At 45.3% G+C, this 24729-nt stretch overlaps 1 protein-coding gene across 1 annotated transcript in view; it reads right to left on the bottom strand.

The window, feature by feature from the left end:
* Positions 1-24729, bottom strand: part of LOC306935035 (receptor-interacting serine/threonine-protein kinase 3-like) — a gene marked incomplete at both ends in the record, with an annotated part of 90758 nt that overhangs the window by 7275 nt on the left and 58754 nt on the right. Inside the window, 4 exons of the mRNA XM_079517856.1 lie at positions 5836-5883; positions 13717-13785; positions 22380-22448; positions 22828-22861. Of these exons, the coding sequence (XP_079373982.1) occupies positions 5836-5883; positions 13717-13785; positions 22380-22448; positions 22828-22861 (220 nt within the window). The remainder of the gene's footprint in view (positions 1-5835; positions 5884-13716; positions 13786-22379; positions 22449-22827; positions 22862-24729) is intronic.

The raw sequence follows: 24729 nt of genomic DNA, 5'->3' as shown, positions 1-24729 counted from the left end.
CACAGCCTGTCCTCTCTGGACAGCGAGGACACAGCCTGTCCTCTCTGGGCAGTGAGGACACAGTCTGTCCTCTCTGGGCAGTGAGGACACAGTGAGGACACAGTCTGTCCTCTCTGGGCAGTGAGGACACAGTGAGGACACAGCCTGTCCTCTCTGGGCAGTGAGGACACAGCCTGAGGACACAGCCTGTCCTCTCTGGGCAGTGAGGACACAGTGAGGACACAGTCTGTCCTCTCTGGGCAGTGAGGACACAGTGAGGACACAGCCTGTCCTCTCTGGGCAGTGAGGACACAGTGAGGACACAGCCTGTCCTCTCTGGGCAGTGAGGACACAGCCTGTCCTCTCTGGACAGTGAGGACACAGCCTGTCCTCTCTGGGCAGTGAGGACACAGCCTGTCCTCTCTGGGCAGTGAGGACACAGCCTGTCCTCTCTGGGCAGTGAGGACACAGCCTGTCCTCTCTGGGCAGTGAGGACACAGTGAGGACACAGCCTGTCCTCTCTGGGCAGCCAGGTTTGTCTATATCAGCCTTTCTCGATGGCCAGGCTGTGCTCGCTGAGTCTGTACATTGTTAAGGTTTTTCTGACTTTGTTATCAGTCACCCTGCTCAAATATTCTGCCACGGTGTATTGTCTATTTAGTTTACTTTGGGTTTTTGTTGTTTCAAGCCAATAGTTTTTGTATTTTTGTTTCTGTTGATTAATAATTTGGTTGGGTCGGATTTGTTGTGGAATGATGTCGCTGTCCTGAGGCTGGTTATTGTTGGCTGATGGTTTGTTAAGCGTCAGGACCAGCTGACTGAGGGGACTCTTCTCTATGTTCATCTCTTGGCTTTTGAGGGCTTTATAATGTTTTAGGTGTTTCCAAAATTTGATGGCTCTTTCGATGTTGATAATTAGAGGGTATTGGCTAATCCTGCTCTGCATGCATTGTTAGGAGTCTTCCTCTGGACCCGGAGGATTCTCTTACTAAACTCTGCATGCAGGATTTACATTGGATGTTTTTTCCCATTTTCCAAAATATTTTTTTGTGAGTGGACCCCAAACTTCACTGCCATATAGTGGACCCCAAACCTCAGTGTCTGTCCCATCTAGTGTAGTCCTGGTGGCTGAGTGGACCCCAAACCTCAGTGTCTGTCCCATCTAGTGTAGTCCTGGTGGCTGAGTGGACCCCAAACCTCAGTGTCTGTCCCATCTAGTGTAGTCCTGGTGGCTGAGTGGACCCCAAACCTCACTGTCTGTCCCATCTAGTGTAGTCCTGGTGGCTGAGTGGACCCCAAACCTCACTGCCTGTCCCATCTAGTGTAGTCCTGGTGGCTGAGTGGACCCCAAACCTCAGTGTCTGTCCCATCTAGTGTAGTCCTGGTGGCTGAGTGGACCCCAAACCTCACTGTCTGTCCCATCTAGTGTAGTCCTGGTGACTGAGTGGACCCCAAACCTCACTGTCTGTCCCATCTAGTGTAGTCCTGGTGGCTGAGTGGACCCCAAACCTCACTGTCTGTCCCATCTAGTCCTGGTGGCTGAGTGGACCCCAAACCTCACTGTCTGTCCCATCTAGTCCTGGTGACTGAGTGGACCCCAAACCGCACTGTCTGTCCCATCTAGTCCTGGTGACTGAGTGGACCCCAAACCTCACTGTCTGTCCCATCTAGTGTAGTCCTGGTGACTGAGTGGACCCCAAACCTCACTGTCTGTCCCATCTAGTGTAGTCCTGGTGACTGAGTGGACCCCAAACCTCACTGTCTGTCCCATCTAGTCCTGGTGACTGAGTGGACCCCAAACCTCACTGTCTGTCCCATCTAGTCCTGGTGACTGAGTGGACCCCAAACCTCACTGTCTGTCCCATCTAGTGTAGTCCTGGTGACTGAGTGGACCCCAAACCTCACTGTCTGTCCCATCTAGTGTAGTCCTGGTGACTGAGTGGACCCCAAACCTCACTGTCTGTCCCATCTAGTCCTGGTGACTGAGTGGACCCCAAACCTCACTGTCTGTCCCATCTAGTGTAGTCCTGGTGACTGAGTGGACCCCAAACCTCACTGTCTGTCCCATCTAGTGTAGTCCTGGTGGCTGAGTGGACCCCAAACCTCACTGTCTGTCCCATCTAGTCCTGGTGGCTGAGTGGACACCAAACCTCACTGTCTGTCCCATCTAGTCCTGGTGACTGAGTGGACCCCAAACCTCACTGTCTGTCCCATCTAGTCCTGGTGACTGAGTGGACCCCAAACCTCACTGCCATAGAGAGCGATTGGTTGGATAATGCTGTCAAATATGATTGGTTGGTGGTTATGCATAATTATAGTCTATAGGCCAATTGCCAATATTTCCACATTGCTTGTGCTCATGTAGACTAGTTCTATATTGTTATATGAACACATGTTGGTTGTGGGTGCAGTACTTTAGTTAGACTAGTCATTGGTCCGAAAAACGACAACCCACCTCAAAGTTCAAACCCTAACCTAACCATAACCGCAAGCACGGGGGGAGGCGCTAGTCCGAGGTGCGGACGCATGTCGAACTAATGCTCCGTCGGATTATAGTATGCCTCCCGTTGGTTGTGAACATTATAAGAAGCAAAGGACATGATGACTTCCGTGGAGCAGGCAAAAGGAATAAGGTATTAGTTTGGTGAAATTAAATGAATCTGAGCTAAAAATATTTGAATGCAGTCTATTCGGTGTTATTAAACTATAAGCCCCCAATATTAGCCTAAGATTTTGACTCTGATAGATGTATTATCGATTCCGACGCTTCATTACAAGCGTCAAAACTAATAAGATACGTCTATACTGCCATGGCTTGGCAGTATTGAACAGTATTTATTTTCTATTGCAAGACGTGGCCTTTAGTGCATTTTTGTGGGCTTGCTGCAGCGAGCACACACTAGTATATAATACAATACCACCCGTCATAATATAGTCGGATCGCCCGTCTCATGGTCTCTCAGCCCTGCATGATGGGGACCAGGAGTTTAGAACGCCCCATGGGGACCAGGAGTTTAGAATGCCCCATGGGGACCAGGAGTTTAGAACGCCCCATGGGGACAGGGAGTTTAGAACGCCCCATGGGGACCAGGAGTTTAGAATGCCCCATGGGGACCAGGAGTTTAGAACGCCCCATGGGGACCAGGAGTTTAGAACGCCCCATGGGGACAGGGAGTTTAGAACGCCCCATGGGGACCAGGAGTTTAGAACGCCCCATGGGGACCGGGAGTTTAGAACGCCCCATGGGGACCAGGAGTTTAGAATGCCCCATGGGGACCAGGAGTTTAGAACGCCCCATGGGGACCAGGAGTTTAGAACGCCCCATGGGGACCAGGAGTTTAGAACGCCCCATGGGGACCAGGAGTTTAGAACGCCCCATGGGGACCAGGAGTTTAGAATGCCCCATGGGGACCAGGAGTTTAGAATGCCCCATGGGGACCAGGAGTTTAGAACGCCCCATGGGGACCAGGAGTTTAGAACGCCCCATGGGGACCAGGAGTTTAGAACGCCCCATGGGGACCAGGAGTTTAGAACGCCCCATGGGGACCAGGAGTTTAGAACGCCCCATGGGGACCAGGAGTTTAGAACGCCCCATGGGGACCAGGAGTTTAGAACGCCCCATGGGGACCAGGAGTTTAGAACGCCCCATGGGGACCAGGAGTTTAGAACGCCCCATGGGGACCAGGAGTTTAGAACGCCCCATGGGGACCAGGAGTTTAGAACGCCCCATGGGGACCGGGAGTTTAGAACGCCCCATGGGGACCAGGAGTTTAGAACGCCCCATGGGGACCAGGAGTTTAGAACGCCCCATGGGGACCAGGAGTTTAGAACGCCCCATGGGGACCAGGAGTTTAGAACGCCCCATGGGGACCGGGAGTTTAGAACGCCCCATGGGGACCAGGAGTTTAGAACGCCCCATGGGGACCAGGAGTTTAGAACGCCCCATGGGGACCGGGAGTTTAGAACGCCCCATGGGGACCAGGAGTTTAGAACGCCCCATGGGGACCAGGAGTTTAGAACGCCCCATGGGGACCGGGAGTTTAGAACGCCCCATGGGGACCGGGAGTTTAGAATGCCCCATGGGGACCGGGAGTTTAGAATGCCCCATGGGGACCGGGAGTTTAGAACGCCCCATGGGGACCGGGAGTTTAGAACGCCCCATGGGGACCGGGAGTTTAGAATGCCCCATGGGGACCGGGAGTTTAGAATTCCCCATGGGGACCGGGAGTTTAGAACGCCCCATGGGGACCAGGAGTTTAGAACGCCCCATGGGGACCGGGAGTTTAGAATGCCCCATGGGGACCAGGAGTTTAGAACGCCCCATGGGGACCAGGAGTTTAGAATGCCCCATGGGGACCAGGAGTTTAGAATGCCCCATGGGGACCAGGAGTTTAGAATGCCCCATGGGGACCAGGAGTTTAGAACGCCCCATGGGGACCGGGAGTTTAGAACGCCCCATGGGGACCGGGAGTTTAGAACGCCCCATGGGGACCGGGAGTTTAGAATGCCCCATGGGGACCAGGAGTTTAGAATGCCCCATGGGGACCAGGAGTTTAGAATGCCCCATGGGGACCAGGAGTTTAGAACGCCCCATGGGGACCAGGAGTTTAGAACGCCCCATGGGGACCGGGAGTTTAGAACGCCCCATGGGGACCAGGAGTTTAGAACGCCCCATGGGGACCAGGACTTGTAAGCAGCGTGCAGGGAGAACATGGGAGTCAAGTGTGATTTTGGGATCATGCAACAGTTACCACGTCAACTCAATGTCATTAAAACTATGATATAATTATATAATTTTGTAATGCCATATTTAGCCAATAAAGACGGCAATGTTCAATGCTAAGAGATAGCTATATATAGTAGCCAAAAACCTCTGCGCGCTCCTGTACCATGGAGGAGTGACGTCAGAAGAAGGCTACTCTTTGGTGCCCCTAGTGGACCGGACCGGTTCTATACCATCTAGTTCAAGTTCCTGAAGGGAAGAAATAAGAAATACTTTTTGAAATGTCTATGGGGAAAATGCACGGGGAATTATTTCCTGAGCTGCTGCTGAATTAGTTACATTTTCACTAGAAACAATCCTGTATCAAATATGACTGACTGACTGTCACAAACGATACAGAGACACCTCCCTGACAATATAACGATACAGAGACACCTCCCTGACAATATAACGATACAGAGACACCTCCCTGACAATATAACGATACAGAGACACCTCCCTGACAATATAACGATACAGAGACACCTCCCTGACAATATAACGATACAGAGACACCTCCCTGACAATATAACGATACAGAGACACCTCCCTGACAATATCGCCCAGACCGTTTGCTTATTTTTGTCGTTTCTTCTATGAAACGATTTTAAGATGACCCCATGTTATTCTCCATGGAGAAATACTTCTGTGAACCAGGGGATGAGCGAGTGACATCAGGACTTTAGAACCAGGGGAGGAGCGAGTGACGTCAGGACTTTAGAACCAGGGGAGGAGCGAGTGACGTCAGGACTTTAGAACCAGGGGAGGGGCGAGTGACGTCAGGACTTTAGAACCAGGGGATGAGTGAGTGATGTCAGGACTTTAGAAACAGGGGATGAGCGAGTGACATCAGGACTTTAGAACCAGGGGTTGAGCGAGTGACGTCAGGACTTTAGAACCAGGGGATGAGCGAGTGACGTCATGACTTTAGAACCAGGATGAGCGAGTGACGTCATGACTTTGGCGCTCTAGATGGTATTTAGTCATATCTTGTCAATACTTTTCATCGCTTTACATGTAACACACACACACACACACACACACACACACACACACACACACACACACACACACACACACCACCATGTACTCACATCGTAAGAAGACCCGCCTGTCCGTGCTGCCAGGAATCACTGGTGGAGCTGAAATCACAAAGTACACACAACACCTCATCAACCCTGCTGAGTAAATGTACTTAGTACTGGTTACTATGTAATCTGAGTATATGTACTCAGTTGGTTACTATGTAATCATATGTACTCTCTAGAACACTGTTTCCTATCCCTGGGTAAATGTACTCTCTAGAACACTGTTTCCTATCCCTGGGTAAATGTACTCTCTAGAACACTGTTTCCTATCCCTGGGTAAATGTACTCTCTAGAACACTGTTTCCTATCCCTGTGTAAATGTACTCTCTAGAACACTGTTTCCTATCCCTGGGTAAATGTACTCTCTAGAACACTGTTTCCTATCCCTGGGTAAATGTACTCTCTAGAACACTGTTTCCTATCCCTGGGTAAATGTACTCTCTAAAACACTGTTTCCTATCCCTGGGTAAATGTACTTTCTAGAACACTGTTTCCTATCCCTGGGTAAATGTACTCTCTAGAACACTGTTTCCTATCCCTGGGTAAATGTACTCTCTAGAACACTGTTTCCTATCCCTGGGTAAATGTACTCTCTAGAACACTGTTTCCTATCCCTGGGTAAATGTACTCTCTAGAACACTGTTTCCTATCCCTGGGTAAATGTACTCTCTAGAACACTGTTTCCTATCCCTGGGTAAATGTACTCTCTAAAACACTGTTTCCTATCCTTGGGTAAATGTACTCTCTGTTTCCTATCCCTGGGTAAATGTACTCTCTAAAACACTGTTTCCTATCCCTGGGTAAATGTACTCTCTAGAACACTGTTTCCTATCCCTGGGTAAATGTACTCTCTAAAACACTGTTTCCTATCCCTGGGTAAATGTACTCTCTAAAACACTGTTTCCTATCCTTGGGTAAATGTACTCTCTAAAACACTGTTTCCTATCCCTGGGTAAATGTACTCTCTAGAACACTGTTTCCTATCCCTGGGTAAATGTACTCTCTAAAACACTGTTTCCTATCCTTGGGTAAATGTACTCTCTGTTTCCTATCCCTGGGTAAATGTACTCTCTGTTTCCTATCCGTGGGTAAATGTACTCTCTAGAACACTGTTTCCTATCCCTGGGTAAATGTACTCTCTAGAAAACTGTTTCCTATCCCTGGGTAAATGTACTCTCTAAAACACTGTTTCCTATCCCTGGGTAAATGTACTCTCTAGAACACTGTTTCCTATCCCTGGGTAAATGTACTCTCTAAAACACTGTTTCCTATCCCTGGGTAAATGTACTCTCTAGAACACTGTTTCCTATCCCTGGGTAAATGTACTCTCTAAAACACTGTTTCCTATCCCTGGGTAAATGTACTCTCTAGAACTCTGTTTCCTATCCCTGGGTAAATGTACTCTCTAGAACACTGTTTCCTATCCCTGGGTAAATGTACTCTCTAAAACACTGTTTCCTATCCGTGGGTAAATGTACTCTCTAGAACACTGTTTCCTATCCCTGGGTAAATGTACTCTCTAAAACACTGTTTCCTATCCCTGGGTAAATGTACTCTCTAGAACACTGTTTCCTATCCCTGGGTAAATGTACTCTCTAGAACACTGTTTCCTATCCCTGGGTAAATGTACTCTCTAGAACACTGTTTCCTATCCCTGGGTAAATGTACTCTCTAAAACACTGTTTCCTATCCCTGGGTAAATGTACTCTCTAGAACACTGTTTCCTATCCCTGGGTAAATGTACTCTCTAAAACACTGTTTCCTATCCTTGGGTAAATGTACTCTCTGTTTCCTATCCCTGGGTAAATGTACTCTCTGTTTCCTATCCCTGGGTAAATGTACTCTCTAAAACACTGTTTCCTATCCCTGGGTAAATGTACTCTCTAGAACACTGTTTCCTATCCCTGGGTAAATGTACTCTCTAAAACACTGTTTCCTATCCTTGGGTAAATGTACTCTCTGTTTCCTATCCCTGGGTAAATGTACTCTCTGTTTCCTATCCGTGGGTAAATGTACTCTCTAGAACACTGTTTCCTATCCCTGGGTAAATGTACTCTCTAGAACACTGTTTCCTATCCCTGGGTAAATGTACTCTCTAAAACACTGTTTCCTATCCTTGGGTAAATGTACTCTCTGTTTCCTATCCCTGGGTAAATGTACTCTCTGTTTCCTATCCCTGGGTAAATGTACTCTCTAAAACACTGTTTCCTATCCCTGGGTAAATGTACTCTCTAGAACACTGTTTCCTATCCCTGGGTAAATGTACTCTCTAAAACACTGTTTCCTATCCCTGGGTAAATGTACTCTCTAGAACACTGTTTCCTATCCCTGGGTAAATGTACTCTCTAAAACACTGTTTCCTATCCCTGGGTAAATGTACTCTCTAGAACACTGTTTCCTATCCCTGGGTAAATGTACTCTCTAAAACACTGTTTCCTATCCCTGGGTAAATGTACTCTCTAGAACACTGTTTCCTATCCCTGGGTAAATGTACTCTCTAGAACACTGTTTCCTATCCCTGGGTAAATGTACTCTCTAAAACACTGTTTCCTATCCCTGGGTAAATGTACTCTCTAGAACACTGTTTCCTATCCCTGGGTAAATGTACTCTCTAGAACACTGTTTCCTATCCCTGGGTAAATGTACTCTCTAGAACACTGTTTCCTATCCCTGGGTAAATGTACTCTCTAGAACACTGTTTCCTATCCCTGGGTAAATGTACTCTCTAGAACACTGTTTCCTATCCCTGGGTAAATGTACTCTCTAGAACACTGTTTCCTATCCCTGGGTAAATGTACTCTCTAGAACACTGTTTCCTATCCCTGGGTAAATGTACTCTCTAGAACACTGTTTCCTATCCCTGGGTAAATGTACTCTCTAGAACACTGTTTCCTATCCCTGGGTAAATGTACTCTCTAGAACACTGTTTCCTATCCCTGGGTAAATGTACTCTCTAGAACACTGTTTCCTATCCCTGGGTAAATGTACTCTCTAGAACACTGTTTCCTATCCCTGGGTAAATGTACTCTCTAAAACACTGTTTCCTATCCCTGGGTAAATGTACTCTCTAAAACACTGTTTCCTATCCCTGGGTAAATGTACTCTCTAAAACACTGTTTCCTATCCCTGGGTAAATGTACTCTCTAAAACACTGTTTCCTATCCTTGGGTAAATGTACTCTCTGTTTCCTATCCCTGGGTAAATGTACTCTCTAGAACACTGTTTCCTATCCCTGGGTAAATGTACTCTCTAAAACACTGTTTCCTATCCCTGGGTAAATGTACTCTCTAAAACACTGTTTCCTATCCCTGGGTAAATGTACTCTCTAGAACACTGTTTCCTATCCCTGGGTAAATGTACTCTCTAAAACACTGTTTCCTATCCTTGGGTAAATGTACTCTCTGTTTCCTATCCCTGGGTAAATGTACTCTCTAAAACACTGTTTCCTATCCCTGGGTAAATGTACTCTCTAAAACACTGTTTCCTATCCTTGGGTAAATGTACTCTCTAAAACACTGTTTCCTATCCCTGGGTAAATGTACTCTCTAGAACACTGTTTCCTATCCCTGGGTAAATGTACTCTCTAGAACACTGTTTCCTATCCCTGGGTAAATGTACTCTCTAGAACACTGTTTCCTATCCCTGGGTAAATGTACTCTCTAGAACACTGTTTTCTATCCTTGGGTAAATGTACTCTCTGTTTCCTATCCCTGGGTAAATGTACTCTCTAAAACACTGTTTCCTATCCCTGGGTAAATGTACTCTCTAGAACACTGTTTCCTATCCCTGGGTAAATGTACTCTCTAAAACACTGTTTCCTATCCCTGGGTAAATGTACTCTCTAAAACACTGTTTCCTATCCCTGGGTAAATGTACTCTCTAAAACACTGTTTCCTATCCCTGGGTAAATGTACTCTCTAAAACACTGTTTCCTATCCTTGGGTAAATGTACTCTCTGTTTCCTATCCCTGGGTAAATGTACTCTCTAAAACACTGTTTCCTATCCTTGGGTAAATGTACTCTCTGTTTCCTATCCCTGGGTAAATGTACTCTCTAAAACACTGTTTCCTATCCCTGGGTAAATGTACTCTCTAGAACACTGTTTCCTATCCCTGGGTAAATGTACTCTCTAGAACACTGTTTCCTATCCCTGGGTAAATGTACTCTCTAAAACACTGTTTCCTATCCTTGGGTAAATGTACTCTCTGTTTCCTATCCCTGGGTAAATGTACTCTCTAGAACACTGTTTCCTATCCTTGGGTAAATGTACTCTCTGTTTCCTATCCCTGGGTAAATGTACTCTCTAAAACACTGTTTCCTATCCTTGGGTAAATGTACTCTCTGTTTCCTATCCCTGGGTAAATGTACTCTCTGTTTCCTATCCCTGGGTAAATGTACTCTCTAAAACACTGTTTCCTATCCCTGGGTAAATGTACTCTCTAGAACACTGTTTCCTATCCCTGGGTAAATGTACTCTCTAGAACACTGTTTCCTATCCCTGGGTAAATGTACTCTCTAGAACACTGTTTTCTATCCTTGGGTAAATGTACTCTCTGTTTCCTATCCCTGGGTAAATGTACTCTCTAAAACACTGTTTCCTATCCCTGGGTAAATGTACTCTCTAAAACACTGTTTCCTATCCCTGGGTAAATGTACTCTCTAAAACACTGTTTCCTATCCTTGGGTAAATGTACTCTCTGTTTCCTATCCCTGGGTAAATGTACTCTCTGTTTCCTATCCCTGGGTAAATGTACTCTCTGTTTCCTATCCCTGGGTAAATGTACTCTCTAAAACACTGTTTCCTATCCCTGGGTAAATGTACTCTCTGTTTCCTATCCCTGGGTAAATGTACTCTCTGTTTCCTATCCCTGGGTAAATGTACTCTCTAAAACACTGTTTCCTATCCCTGGGTAAATGTACTCTCTAAAACACTGTTTCCTATCCCTGGGTAAATGTACTCTCTAAAACACTGTTTCCTATCCTTGGGTAAATGTACTCTCTGTTTCCTATCCCTGGGTAAATGTACTCTCTAAAACACTGTTTCCTATCCTTGGGTAAATGTACTCTCTGTTTCCTATCCCTGGGTAAATGTACTCTCTAAAACACTGTTTCCTATCCCTGGGTAAATGTACTCTCTAGAACACTGTTTCCTATCCCTGGGTAAATGTACTCTCTAGAACACTGTTTCCTATCCCTGGGTAAATGTACTCTCTAAAACACTGTTTCCTATCCTTGGGTAAATGTACTCTCTGTTTCCTATCCCTGGGTAAATGTACTCTCTAGAACACTGTTTCCTATCCTTGGGTAAATGTACTCTCTGTTTCCTATCCCTGGGTAAATGTACTCTCTAAAACACTGTTTCCTATCCTTGGGTAAATGTACTCTCTGTTTCCTATCCCTGGGTAAATGTACTCTCTGTTTCCTATCCCTGGGTAAATGTACTCTCTAAAACACTGTTTCCTATCCCTGGGTAAATGTACTCTCTAGAACACTGTTTCCTATCCCTGGGTAAATGTACTCTCTAGAACACTGTTTCCTATCCCTGGGTAAATGTACTCTCTAGAACACTGTTTTCTATCCTTGGGTAAATGTACTCTCTGTTTCCTATCCCTGGGTAAATGTACTCTCTAAAACACTGTTTCCTATCCCTGGGTAAATGTACTCTCTAGAACACTGTTTCCTATCCCTGGGTAAATGTACTCTCTAGAACACTGTTTCCTATCCCTGGGTAAATGTACTCTCTAGAACACTGTTTCCTATCCCTGGGTAAATGTACTCTCTAGAACACTGTTTCCTATCCCTGGGTAAATGTACTCTCTAGAACACTGTTTTCTATCCTTGGGTAAATGTACTCTCTGTTTCCTATCCCTGGGTAAATGTACTCTCTAAAACACTGTTTCCTATCCCTGGGTAAATGTACTCTCTAAAACACTGTTTCCTATCCCTGGGTAAATGTACTCTCTAAAACACTGTTTCCTATCCTTGGGTAAATGTACTCTCTGTTTCCTATCCCTGGGTAAATGTACTCTCTGTTTCCTATCCCTGGGTAAATGTACTCTCTGTTTCCTATCCCTGGGTAAATGTACTCTCTAAAACACTGTTTCCTATCCCTGGGTAAATGTACTCTCTGTTTCCTATCCCTGGGTAAATGTACTCTCTGTTTCCTATCCCTGGGTAAATGTACTCTCTAAAACACTGTTTCCTATCCCTGGGTAAATGTACTCTCTAAAACACTGTTTCCTATCCCTGGGTAAATGTACTCTCTAAAACACTGTTTCCTATCCTTGGGTAAATGTACTCTCTGTTTCCTATCCCTGGGTAAATGTACTCTCTAAAACACTGTTTCCTATCCTTGGGTAAATGTACTCTCTGTTTCCTATCCCTGGGTAAATGTACTCTCTAAAACACTGTTTCCTATCCCTGGGTAAATGTACTCTCTAGAACACTGTTTCCTATCCCTGGGTAAATGTACTCTCTAGAACACTGTTTCCTATCCCTGGGTAAATGTACTCTCTAAAACACTGTTTCCTATCCTTGGGTAAATGTACTCTCTGTTTCCTATCCCTGGGTAAATGTACTCTCTAGAACACTGTTTCCTATCCTTGGGTAAATGTACTCTCTGTTTCCTATCCCTGGGTAAATGTACTCTCTAAAACACTGTTTCCTATCCTTGGGTAAATGTACTCTCTGTTTCCTATCCCTGGGTAAATGTACTCTCTGTTTCCTATCCCTGGGTAAATGTACTCTCTAAAACACTGTTTCCTATCCCTGGGTAAATGTACTCTCTAGAACACTGTTTCCTATCCCTGGGTAAATGTACTCTCTAGAACACTGTTTCCTATCCCTGGGTAAATGTACTCTCTAGAACACTGTTTTCTATCCTTGGGTAAATGTACTCTCTGTTTCCTATCCCTGGGTAAATGTACTCTCTAAAACACTGTTTCCTATCCCTGGGTAAATGTACTCTCTAGAACACTGTTTCCTATCCCTGGGTAAATGTACTCTCTAAAACACTGTTTCCTATCCCTGGGTAAATGTACTCTCTAGAACACTGTTTCCTATCCCTGGGTAAATGTACTCTCTAGAACACTGTTTCCTATCCCTGGGTAAATGTACTCTCTAGAACACTGTTTTCTATCCTTGGGTAAATGTACTCTCTGTTTCCTATCCCTGGGTAAATGTACTCTCTAAAACACTGTTTCCTATCCCTGGGTAAATGTACTCTCTAGAACACTGTTTCCTATCCCTGGGTAAATGTACTCTCTAAAACACTGTTTCCTATCCCTGGGTAAATGTACTCTCTAGAACACTGTTTCCTATCCCTGGGTAAATGTACTCTCTAGAACACTGTTTCCTATCCCTGGGTAAATGTACTCTCTAAAACACTGTTTCCTATCCCTGGGTAAATGTACTCTCTAAAACACTGTTTCCTATCCCTGGGTAAATGTACTCTCTAAAACACTGTTTCCTATCCTTGGGTAAATGTACTCTCTGTTTCCTATCCCTGGGTAAATGTACTCTCTAAAACACTGTTTCCTATCCTTGGGTAAATGTACTCTCTGTTTCCTATCCCTGGGTAAATGTACTCTCTAAAACACTGTTTCCTATCCCTGGGTAAATGTACTCTCTAAAACACTGTTTCCTATCCTTGGGTAAATGTACTCTCTGTTTCCTATCCCTGGGTAAATGTACTCTCTAAAACACTGTTTCCTATCCCTGGGTAAATGTACTCTCTAGAACACTGTTTCCTATCCCTGGGTAAATGTACTCTCTAAAACACTGTTTCCTATCCCTGGGTAAATGTACTCTCTAAAACACTGTTTCCTATCCCTGGGTAAATGTACTCTCATGTGTGACACATGGATTCAAACATTCCATCGTACTCACCTGCCCGTTGCTTTGGGGATGCAGGCTTTAGTTTCTCAAAGGCAGTTCTCAGATCACGCATCTGCTGATCTGCAGATATTTTTGGTATGTAATGGTGAGGATATTTATACATCATAATATAATATTTAACCACACTGTTACTGAACACACTCTATAGCAATGATTACTGTCACAATATAGAGCTATTTAACACTGTTACTGAACACACTATAGCAATGATTACTGTCACAATATAGAGCTATTTAACACTGATACTGAACACACTATAGCAATGATTACTGTCACAATATAGAGCTATTTAACACTGTTACTGAACACACTATAGCAATGATATTTTTAGATGGATATGCTTTTTATAATAATAATAATAATAATAATAATAATAATAATAATAATAATAAAAACAACAGGAGTTTAGAACGCCCCATGGGGACCGGGAGTTTAGAACGCCCCATGGGGACCGGGAGTTTAGAATGCCCCATGGGGACCGGGAGTTTAGAATGCCCCATGGGGACCGGGAGTTTAGAACGCCCCATGGGGACCAGGAGTTTAGAACGCCCCATGGGGACCGGGAGTTTAGAACGCCCCATGGGGACCGGGAGTTTAGAATGCCCCATGGGGACCAGGAGTTTAGAATTCCCCATGGGGACCGGGAGTTTAGAACGCCCCATGGGGACCAGGAGTTTAGAACGCCCCATGGGGACCGGGAGTTTAGAATGCCCCATGGGGACCAGGAGTTTAGAACGCCCCATGGGGACCAGGAGTTTAGAATGCCCCATGGGGACCAGGAGTTTAGAATGCCCCATGGGGACCAGGAGTTTAGAATGCCCCATGGGGACCAGGAGTTTAGAACGCCCCATGGGGACCGGGAGTTTAGAACGCCCCATGGGGACCAGGAGTTTAGAACGCCCCATGGGGACCGGGAGTTTAGAATGCCCCATGGGGACCAGGAGTTTAGAATGCCCCATGGGGACCAGGAGTTTAGAATGCCCCATGGGGACCAGGAGTTTAGAACGCCCCATGGGGACCAGGAGTTTAGAACGCCCCATGGGGACCGGGAGTTTAGAACGCCCCATGGGGACCAGGAGTTTAGAACGCCCCATGGGGACCAGGACTTGTAAGCAGCGTGCAGGGAGAACATGGGAGTCAAGTGTGATTTTGGGATCATGCAACAGTTACCACGTCAACTCAATGTCATTAAAACTATGATATAATTATATAATTTTGTAATGCCATATTTAGCCAATAAAGACGGCAATGTTCAATGCTAAGAGATAGCTATATATAGTAGCCAAAAACCTCTGCGCGCTCCTGTACCATGGAGGAGTGACGTCAGGAGAAGGCTACTCTTTGGTGCCCCTAGTGGACCGGACCGGTTCTATACCATCTAGTTCAAGTTCCTGAAGGGAAGAAATAAGAAATACTTTTTGAAATGTCTATGGGGAAAATGCACGGGGAATTATTTCCTGAGCTGCTGCTGAATTAGTTACATTTTCACTAGAAACAATCCTGTATCAAATATGACTGACTGACTGTCACAAACGATACAGAGACACCTCCCTGACAATATAACGATACAGAGACACCTCCCTGACAATATAACGATACAGAGACACCTCCCTGACAATATAACGATACAGAGACACCTCCCTGACAATATAACGATACAGAGACACCTCCCTGACAATATAACGATACAGAGACACCTCCCTGACAATATCGCCCAGACCGTTTGCTTATTTTTGTCGTTTCTTCTATGAAACGATTTTAAGATGACCCCATGTTATTCTCCATGGAGAAATACTTCTGTGAACCAGGGGATGAGCGAGTGACATCAGGACTGTAGAACCAGGGGAGGAGCGAGTGACGTCAGGACTTTAGAACCAGGGGAGGAGCGAGTGACGTCAGGACTTTAGAACCAGGGGAGGGGCGAGTGACGTCAGGACTTTAGAACCAGGGGATGAGTGAGTGATGTCAGGACTTTAGAAACAGGGGATGAGCGAGTGACATCAGGACTTTAGAACCAGGGGTTGAGCGAGTGACGTCAGGACTTTAGAACCAGGGGATGAGCGAGTGACGTCATGACTTTAGAACCAGGATGAGCAAGTGACGTCATGACTTTGGCGCTCTAGATGGTATTTAGTCATATCTTGTCAATACTTTTCATCGCTTTACATGTAACACACTCTAAAACACTGTTTCCTATCCTTGGGTAAATGTACTCTCTAAAACACTGTTTCCTATCCCTGGGTAAATGTACTCTCTAGAACACTGTTTCCTATCCCTGGGTAAATGTACTCTCTAAAACACTGTTTCCTATCCTTGGGTAAATGTACTCTCTGTTTCCTATCCCTGGGTAAATGTACTCTCTGTTTCCTATCCGTGGGTAAATGTACTCTCTAGAACACTGTTTCCTATCCCTGTGTAAATGTACTCTCTAGAACACTGTTTCCTATCCCTGGGTAAATGTACTCTCTAAAACACTGTTTCCTATCCCTGGGTAAATGTACTCTCTAGAACACTGTTTCCTATCCCTGGGTAAATGTACTCTCTAAAACACTGTTTCCTATCCCTGGGTAAATGTACTCTCTAGAACACTGTTTCCTATCCCTGGGTAAATGTACTCTCTAAAACACTGTTTCCTATCCCTGGGTAAATGTACTCTCTAGAACACTGTTTCCTATCCCTGGGTAAATGTACTCTCTAGAACACTGTTTCCTATCCCTGGGTAAATGTACTCTCTAAAACACTGTTTCCTATCCCTGGGTAAATGTACTCTCTAGAACACTGTTTCCTATCCCTGGGTAAATGTACTCTCTAGAACACTGTTTCCTATCCCTGGGTAAATGTACTCTCTAGAACACTTGTGACAGTAGCACATTGTTATGTTATTCTGCTTTGTTTATCCTGTGCATGTTATTTATTTTGAAATGAAATGTAACGTGTGGTGCTGCGTTTGAATATTATTATTATTATCTCCATTCACGAGTAAGGTAATGGGCCTTGTACCTGGGATGATTGACGGGTGACAGAGATTGATGTCGCCACCCATCCAAGGTTATATGTAGAGGAAGTGACACACAGGGAACAAGGGGGACAATTGTAAACAGAGTGTAGGCCTACACAGAGGGGAAGAGGAGCTCCAGGCGCCAGATCACGTCCGATTTAAGTTAAAGTTTAATCGGTGTGTCTGCAGCCATTGTGAAGAACTGTCAAACTGTCGGGTCCAACGGGGGAATTAAGCAACTGCTTAATTGTCGCTGCCGTCGGAGCGATCAGTGTTGGGATCTAAAACTGTCAGTGTTTGCTGCTCGGAGGCTACGTACCGGTGAGGTCGATCCTGAACTGTTCTTGTGGATTATAAACATTTCGGGGTACCCCATTCTTATTTTCATTTAACCGTTTTGAGCGGAGGAGCGCTGCGTTTCTTTGGAACTGCTATAGACTTGTGCGTGCGCGGAGCTTAATTGGAGAAGAGGACGGACGCGTACTTTATTATTTATTTAACATTGAGCGCGGTTTTGCATAGTTGACTTTGGGGGGGGTTATTGTTCATTGTCTGTAGTTGACGTCGTGACGCAAAGCGTTGCAGAGAGCGTCGGGATTTGTTTGGGGCGTGAGGGGTTTTGAAAGTGTATTATGGTTTGTTGATGAAGTTCGTTTGCCTGTTTGTTTCTTGTATTTAGTAGGGAGAGACAGGGACAGACGCACTGTGCCAGGTGCACTGGTTCAACTGAACACCGTTGTTTATGACAATCTCATTTCTTGACAACTCTATATAAATACTACAAATATAACCCTACGATTCCGCTTAATTTTTCCTTAGTTAATGATTTGCCTTAATGCACGAAGGGCGATTGTTACAGGTGGTGGCCCATACGGGGATCTAGGGATATACATTTAATAGAGATAGCTTGTTTTTGTGGTTGTTTTACAACGGTGAAGTTGAGAAGTACACTGTAAAAAATAATTCTGACTTTTACTCAAAAAGTACACTGTAAAAACTAATTCTTAACTTTTACTCAAAAAAACGAAAAAGGACATACAAAACACAATGGAGCAGAGTGGAGGCACTACTTTTACAGTACAGCAAGAACTGGCCTGCATTGAGAACAGGTTGCAAGCTTTCGGTAACCAAGTTCAGTGTGTGCAGCGCCAATTTGAGGAAGCTATGGAGAGCACTATAAATAGGGAAATGTCCCGGAGGGATTACATAGATCGCCAGTTGGTGGAGATGGGAACTCTAATCAAATCCTCAGTTGAGCAATTACAGAAGAGACTGGTCGAGTGTTTTAGGAGGATTGATGAGAAAGGGGCCAGTGAGGGGTCGAAAATAAAACGAGCCAAAACATCTCGCCCAAGCTCCCATACTCCCCATAACCCTCAAGGGTGTCCCACCAGTACTTCCCACCATCTGGCCTCCCGTGGCCTGCCCACCGGCACGAAGAAGGCTCAACGACCATGCGGTGACGGAGGACCCAAGAGGGCGACACTGGGTGGAGCTCAGGTGGCACGCGCGGATGTCAACCTCGTGCAGCAGGTGATGGGGGAATTACCACCACCGAGAGGCGGTGATGGTGTCACTCCAGGACCCCGAAGCCGAGGTGCCCCACCGGAGGTGAAATGCCCGTCCAAGAGGTGGCCACCGGAGGTAACTCTGGCTGGTCTAGGCAGGGCTCAGGGTGCAGATCCCAAGGTCAGAGGTCTACTCGAACATCTGGACCAGACTGACCAGCGACCGGGCCGCCCAGGCTTCGAGGAAGTTCGGGGGATCCTGTATCGGAGACAGCCGACCAAGTCCTCTGGATGGAAATATCAGGTGGTGGTGCCTGACAGCTTGGTCCACTGTTTCCTGGAACATTTCCACAACGGTGGTCACCCTGGTAGGCTGAAGACACTCCTTCGGCTCCTCAAAGTGTCCTGGTGGTCTACTGTCCGCAGGGATGTGTGGGACTACATTGAGAGGTGTCATGGTTGTCGGCACCGCAAGCCAGTAAATAGTAAGCCGCCCCACATGCTACCGTCCACTGACGTAGACCAAGCAGGAAGGCCCCTCGGGAACGGCCCGATGGGGTCGGGCTCGAGGAGTACAAGAGGGAACACCGTGCTGCTGGTCACCCTGGACTACAACAGCCAGTGGGCTATGATAAAAGAAATTCCACGAAGGGCGGGAGACTCTCAGTCTAGAAAAGCCAAATGGTGTAGTGCCTGGCGGAATAGGCCTGTTCCGGACAGACGGTTTGGACTGGGCGAGAGTATACCCTCCTTCAAAAGCATCTGAGATATACTTGTCGAGGCTTGTGCCCCCTATTTGGTCAGGTTCAGCCTTAGCGACGAGTCAGACAGGTCCGGTAAATTACCGTGTGAAATGGAGAGAGAACAATAAAGTAGACACACAAATGTGGTCAACCTCCAACCCTACTTTGGTAGGACTTGGAAAACAGCTTCCAGCTTGGGGGGGGGGGGACTGTGACAGTAGCACATTGTTATGTTATTCTGCTTTGTTTATCCTGTGCATGTTATTTATTTTGAAATGAAATGTAACGTGTGGTGCTGCGTTTGAATATTATTATTATTATCTCCATTCACGAGTAAGGTAATGGGCCTTGTACCTGGGATGATTGACGGGTGACAGAGATTGATGTCGCCACCCATCCAAGGTTATATGTAGAGGAAGTGACACACAGGGAACAAGGGGGACAATTGTAAACAGAGTGTAGGCCTACACAGAGGGGAAGAGGAGCTTGTAGATCTGCTATTTTCAGCATGCAACCAAGTGTAAAATGACTTCTACTGGATCTCTTGTCCACTAGTCCCTTCCTAGTGGATCTCTTGTCCACTAGTCCCTGCCTAACAGTTTAGCTTAGTTTTCATTTAGTTTTTATGTACGTAGTTTTTGTTAGTGGAAAAAAGGTAGTCGACGAACATTTTTCGTCATAGTTTTAGTCGACGAAAACAACACTGGTCTCAGTTCTAAAGTTTAACCCCTTGTGGTGTTTTAACTAAAACAACACTGGTCTCAGTTCTAAAGTTTAACCCCTTGTGGTGTTTTAACTAAGCATTATGTTGTACTTTAGCTATTGAAAAATAGCAGACCTACAAGCTCATAGCGCGCCACTCTGTGGCGCGCTATGAGCTTGTAGGTCTGCTATTTTTGAAAAATCGTAAAAAATGCGGCACAAATCTTTGAATATATCTTCTTTCAGAAGACTTTTTTTTTATTTCGACATCAGGCCTAAATGGTTTACCATGTTGTTGTTCTTCTCTCCAGATTATAACTGTCCCAGTCCTAAAGAGTACAAGGCCTGTGGACCCGCCGTGGAGCCTACGTGTGACTTCAGGTACAGTGGAGGGTGTGTGTGTGTGCGTGTGCGTGTGCGTGTGCGTGTGCGTGCGTGCGTGCGCGCTGTTAAATCACAGACATATAGTTTCTTTGGCTTTGTAGGGTAGAATTTATGGGCCTTTACTGACCCCCAGAGGGGAATTAACGTCATTGCACCAGTAGCAAAGTGTATATTTATATAGGTGTGTGTGTGTATTTTCATAATTGATATCCATTACAGCGGGACTAGTACAGTATGTAGCGAAATATGTTAATGTTTTTATGTTGTCTGATAGTTCGGTCCAACTCCACGTTGATCCATTGGGACTGCTATAGTGTATAGTTCATGACAAACTGCATGCGTGTGCATGCGTGTGCATGTGTGTGCATGTGTGTGCATGCGTGTGCATGCGTGTGCGTGTACAGCAGAGATTAAAATATGGTGCATTTTGCATCCCAAAACACCGTTTATAGTTCAGGGACACAATAAAACAACCACCTCTGCATCCACGGGATGCACTACTGTACTACTGTACTGTTTTAATTCTAGTTTATTTTGCTAGCTTTAGTTATAATAATCATTTCTTCTTCTGTTTTCTACATGAATATAACCACATTATAACCATATAAAATGAAATGGGAGTTAAATGCTGCAATTTGTAAAAATGGCAAAATTTGACTCCTAACATTGTTGAAGTGGGACTCATCAAAATGGTCCCTTTGACTCATTTATAAAAGACCATCCCTGCATCCTGGGACTCATCTCTAAAAGACCATCCCTGCATCCTGGGACTCATTTCTAAAAGACCATCCCTGCATCCTGGGACTCATTTCTAAAAGACCATCCCTGCATCCTGGGACTCATTTCTAAAAGACCATCCCTGCATCCTGGGACTCATTTCTAAAAGACCATCCCTGCATCCTGGGACTCATTTCTAAAAGACCATCCCTGCATCCTGGGACTCATTTCTAAAAGACCATCCCTGCATCCTGGGACTCATTTCTAAAAGACCATCCCTGCATCCTGGGACTCATTTCTAAAAGACCATCCCTGCATCCTGGGACTCAACTCTAAAAGACCATCCCTGCATCCTGGGACTCATCTCTAAAAGACCATCCCTGCATCCTGGGACTCATTTCTAAAAGACCATCCCACAGTTGGTAGTGCTGTCGCCTCACAGCCAGATCACGTCCGATTTAAGTTAAAGTTTAATCGGTGTGTCTGCAGCCATTGTGAAGAACTGTCAAACTGTCGGGTCCAACGGGGGAATTAAGCAACTGCTTAATTGTCGCTGCCGTCGGAGCGATCAGTGTTGGGATCTAAAACTGTCAGTGTTTGCTGCTCGGAGGCTACGTACCGGTGAGGTCGATCCTGAACTGTTCTTGTGGATTATAAACATTTCGGGGTACCCCATTCTTATTTTCATTTAACCGTTTTGAGCGGAGGAGCGCTGCGTTTCTTTGGAACTGCTATAGACTTGTGCGTGCGCGGAGCTTAATTGGAGAAGAGGACGGACGCGGACTTTATTATTTATTTAACATTGAGCGCGGTTTTGCATAGTTGACTTTGGGGGGGGTTATTGTTCATTGTCTGTAGTTGACGTCGTGACGCAAAGCGTTGCAGAGAGCGTCGGGATTTGTTTGGGGCGTGAGGGGTTTTGAAAGTGTATTATGGTTTGTTGATGAAGTTCGTTTGCCTGTTTGTTTCTTGTATTTAGTAGGGAGAGACAGGGACAGACGCACTGTGCCAAGTGCACTGGTTCAACTGAACACCGTTGTTTATGACAATCTCATTTCTTGACAACTCTATATAAATACTACAAATATAACCCTACGATTCCGCTTAATTTTTCCTTAGTTAATGATTTGCCTTAATGCACGAAGGGCGATTGTTACACACTGTTTCCTATCCCTGGGTAAATGTACTCTCTAGAACACTGTTTCCTATCCCTGGGTAAATGTACTCTCTAGAACACTGTTTCCTATCCCTGGGTAAATGTACTCTCTAGAACACTGTTTTCTATCCTTGGGTAAATGTACTCTCTGTTTCCTATCCCTGGGTAAATGTACTCTCTAAAACACTGTTTCCTATCCCTGGGTAAATGTACTCTCTAGAACACTGTTTCCTATCCCTGGGTAAATGTACTCTCTAAAACACTGTTTCCTATCCCTGGGTAAATGTACTCTCTAAAACACTGTTTCCTATCCCTGGGTAAATGTACTCTCTAAAACACTGTTTCCTATCCCTGGGTAAATGTACTCTCTAAAACACTGTTTCCTATCCCTGGGTAAATGTACTCTCATGTGTGACACATGGATTCAAACATTCCATCGTACTCACCTGCCCGTTGCTTTGGGGATGCAGGCTTTAGTTTCTCAAAGGCAGTTCTCAGATCACGCATCTGCTGATCTGCAGATATTTTTGGTATGTAATGGTGAGGATATTTATACATCATAATATAATATTTAACCACACTGTTACTGAACACACTCTATAGCAATGATTACTGTCACAATATAGAGCTATTTAACACTGTTACTGAACACACTATAGCAATGATTACTGTCACAATATAGAGCTATTTAACACTGTTACTGAACACACTATAGCAATGATTACTGTCACAATATAGAGCTATTTAACACTGTTACTGAACACACTATAGCAATGATATTTTTAGATGGATATGCTTTTTATAATAATAATAATAATAATAATAATAATAATAATAATAATAATAATAAAAACAACAACTTGTCAAACTGTACAAAGACAAAACAAATCTCACCTCTTGGGGCATCCTTCGGGCTGCCATCAGCATCCTGTTGAACACAATCATTTCAATGTCATTATGACTTCTATTGAATATCAGTATTTATTACATGGCTTGGTTGAATGCTTGATTCTGATTGTTCAATTGCTGAATTCAGTGGTGTGTTATTTCTTGATAACAGACAGCTCCGCTCTATAACAGACCGCTCTATAACAGACCGCTCTATAACAGACCGCTCTATAACAGACCAGACCGCTCTATAACAGACCGCTCTATAACAGACCGCTCCGCTCTATAACAGACCGATCTATAACAGACCGCTCCGCTCTATAACAGACCGCTCCACTCTATAACAGACCGCTCTATAACAGACCACTCTATAACAGACCACTCTATAACAGACCGCTCTATAACAGACCGCTCTATAACAGACCACTCTGCTCTATAACAGACCACTCTATAACAGACCGCTCTATAACAGACCACTCTATAACAGACCGCTCTATGACAGACCGCTCCACTCTATAACAGACCGCTCCACTCTACAGACCAAGAGGGGGGGCGCCCGTGAGCACCGTATGGAGTAGACACGTTTTCCGACAGCTCCTCTCCATGTTCTCTATAACAGACCACTCTATAACAGACCACTCTATAACAGACCGCTCTATAACAGACCACTCTGCTCTATAACAGACCACTCTATAACAGACCGCTCTATAACAGACCACTCTATAACAGACCGCTCTATGACAGACCGCTCCACTCTATAACAGACCGCTCCGCTCTATAACAGACCGCTCCGCTCTATAACAGACCACTCTATAACAGACCGCTCCACTCTATAACAGACCGCTTCACTGTATAACAGACCGCTCCGCTCTATAACAGACCGCTCCGCTCTATAACAGACCGCTCCGCTCTATAACAGACCGCTCCACTCTATAACAGACCACTCTATAACAGACCGCTCCACTCTATAACAGACCGCTCCACTCTATAACAGACCACTCTATAACAGACCGCTCCACTCTATAACAGAACACTCTATAACAGACCGCTCCACTCTATAACAGACCGCTCTATAACAGACCGCTCTATAACAGACCGCTCCACTCTATAACAGACCGCTCCGCTCTATAACAGACCGCTCCGCTCTATAACAGACCGCTCCACTCTATAACAGACTGCTCCACTCTATAACAGACCACTCTATAACAGACCGCTCCACTCTATAACAGACCGCCCCGCTCTATAACAGACCGCTCCACTCTATAACAGACCGCTCCACTCTACAGACCGAGAGGGGGGCGCCCGTGAGCACCGTATGGAGTAGACACGTTTTCCGACAGCTCCTCTCCATGTTCCCCAAAAACACGGTTATTCGTTGAATATTAAGTTTATTTTCTTCCAGTTTTCTCACTAACTGCTTTTGAAACCGAAATACTTAAAGATGCCTAGAGCAAAAGCTGTGCCAAAAGCGCAGCCAAACGAGAATTTACAGAACAAGCCACCTGAAGACGCTGCTACTCAGGAATCACCTGAGCACGCCACAAACAAAGAACTACCTGGAACTGGCACTGAGCCAGCAAACATATTGGCTGCAATACAACGCATGGACAAGACAATGAATGATCGATTCGACAACTTAGAAGCCTCCCTGGCCTCGACCCGGGCTTCTTTATCGAGCCTTGGTGACCGGGTGAAGGAAGTGGAAAATGCCAGCTCTGACTACGACAGTCGCCTTACTACCACTGAGCAAACATGCCAGAAAATACAAGCTGAAAATGACGCACTGCATCTAAAGGTACTCTCACTTGAATCTCATTCCAGACGTTTAAACATAAAATTCGTTGGATTCGCTGAAGGGATTGAACAGGGAAACTCTATGGATTTCCTAATCAAATTAATTCCTGAACT

The sequence above is a fragment of the Electrona antarctica genome (assembly GCF_951216825.1).
Source record: "Electrona antarctica genome assembly, chromosome: 13".
NCBI lineage: Eukaryota > Metazoa > Chordata > Actinopteri > Myctophiformes > Myctophidae > Electrona > Electrona antarctica.
The sequence above is the reverse complement of the archived record's forward strand: the minus strand, read 5'-3'. Positions and strand labels throughout refer to the sequence as shown.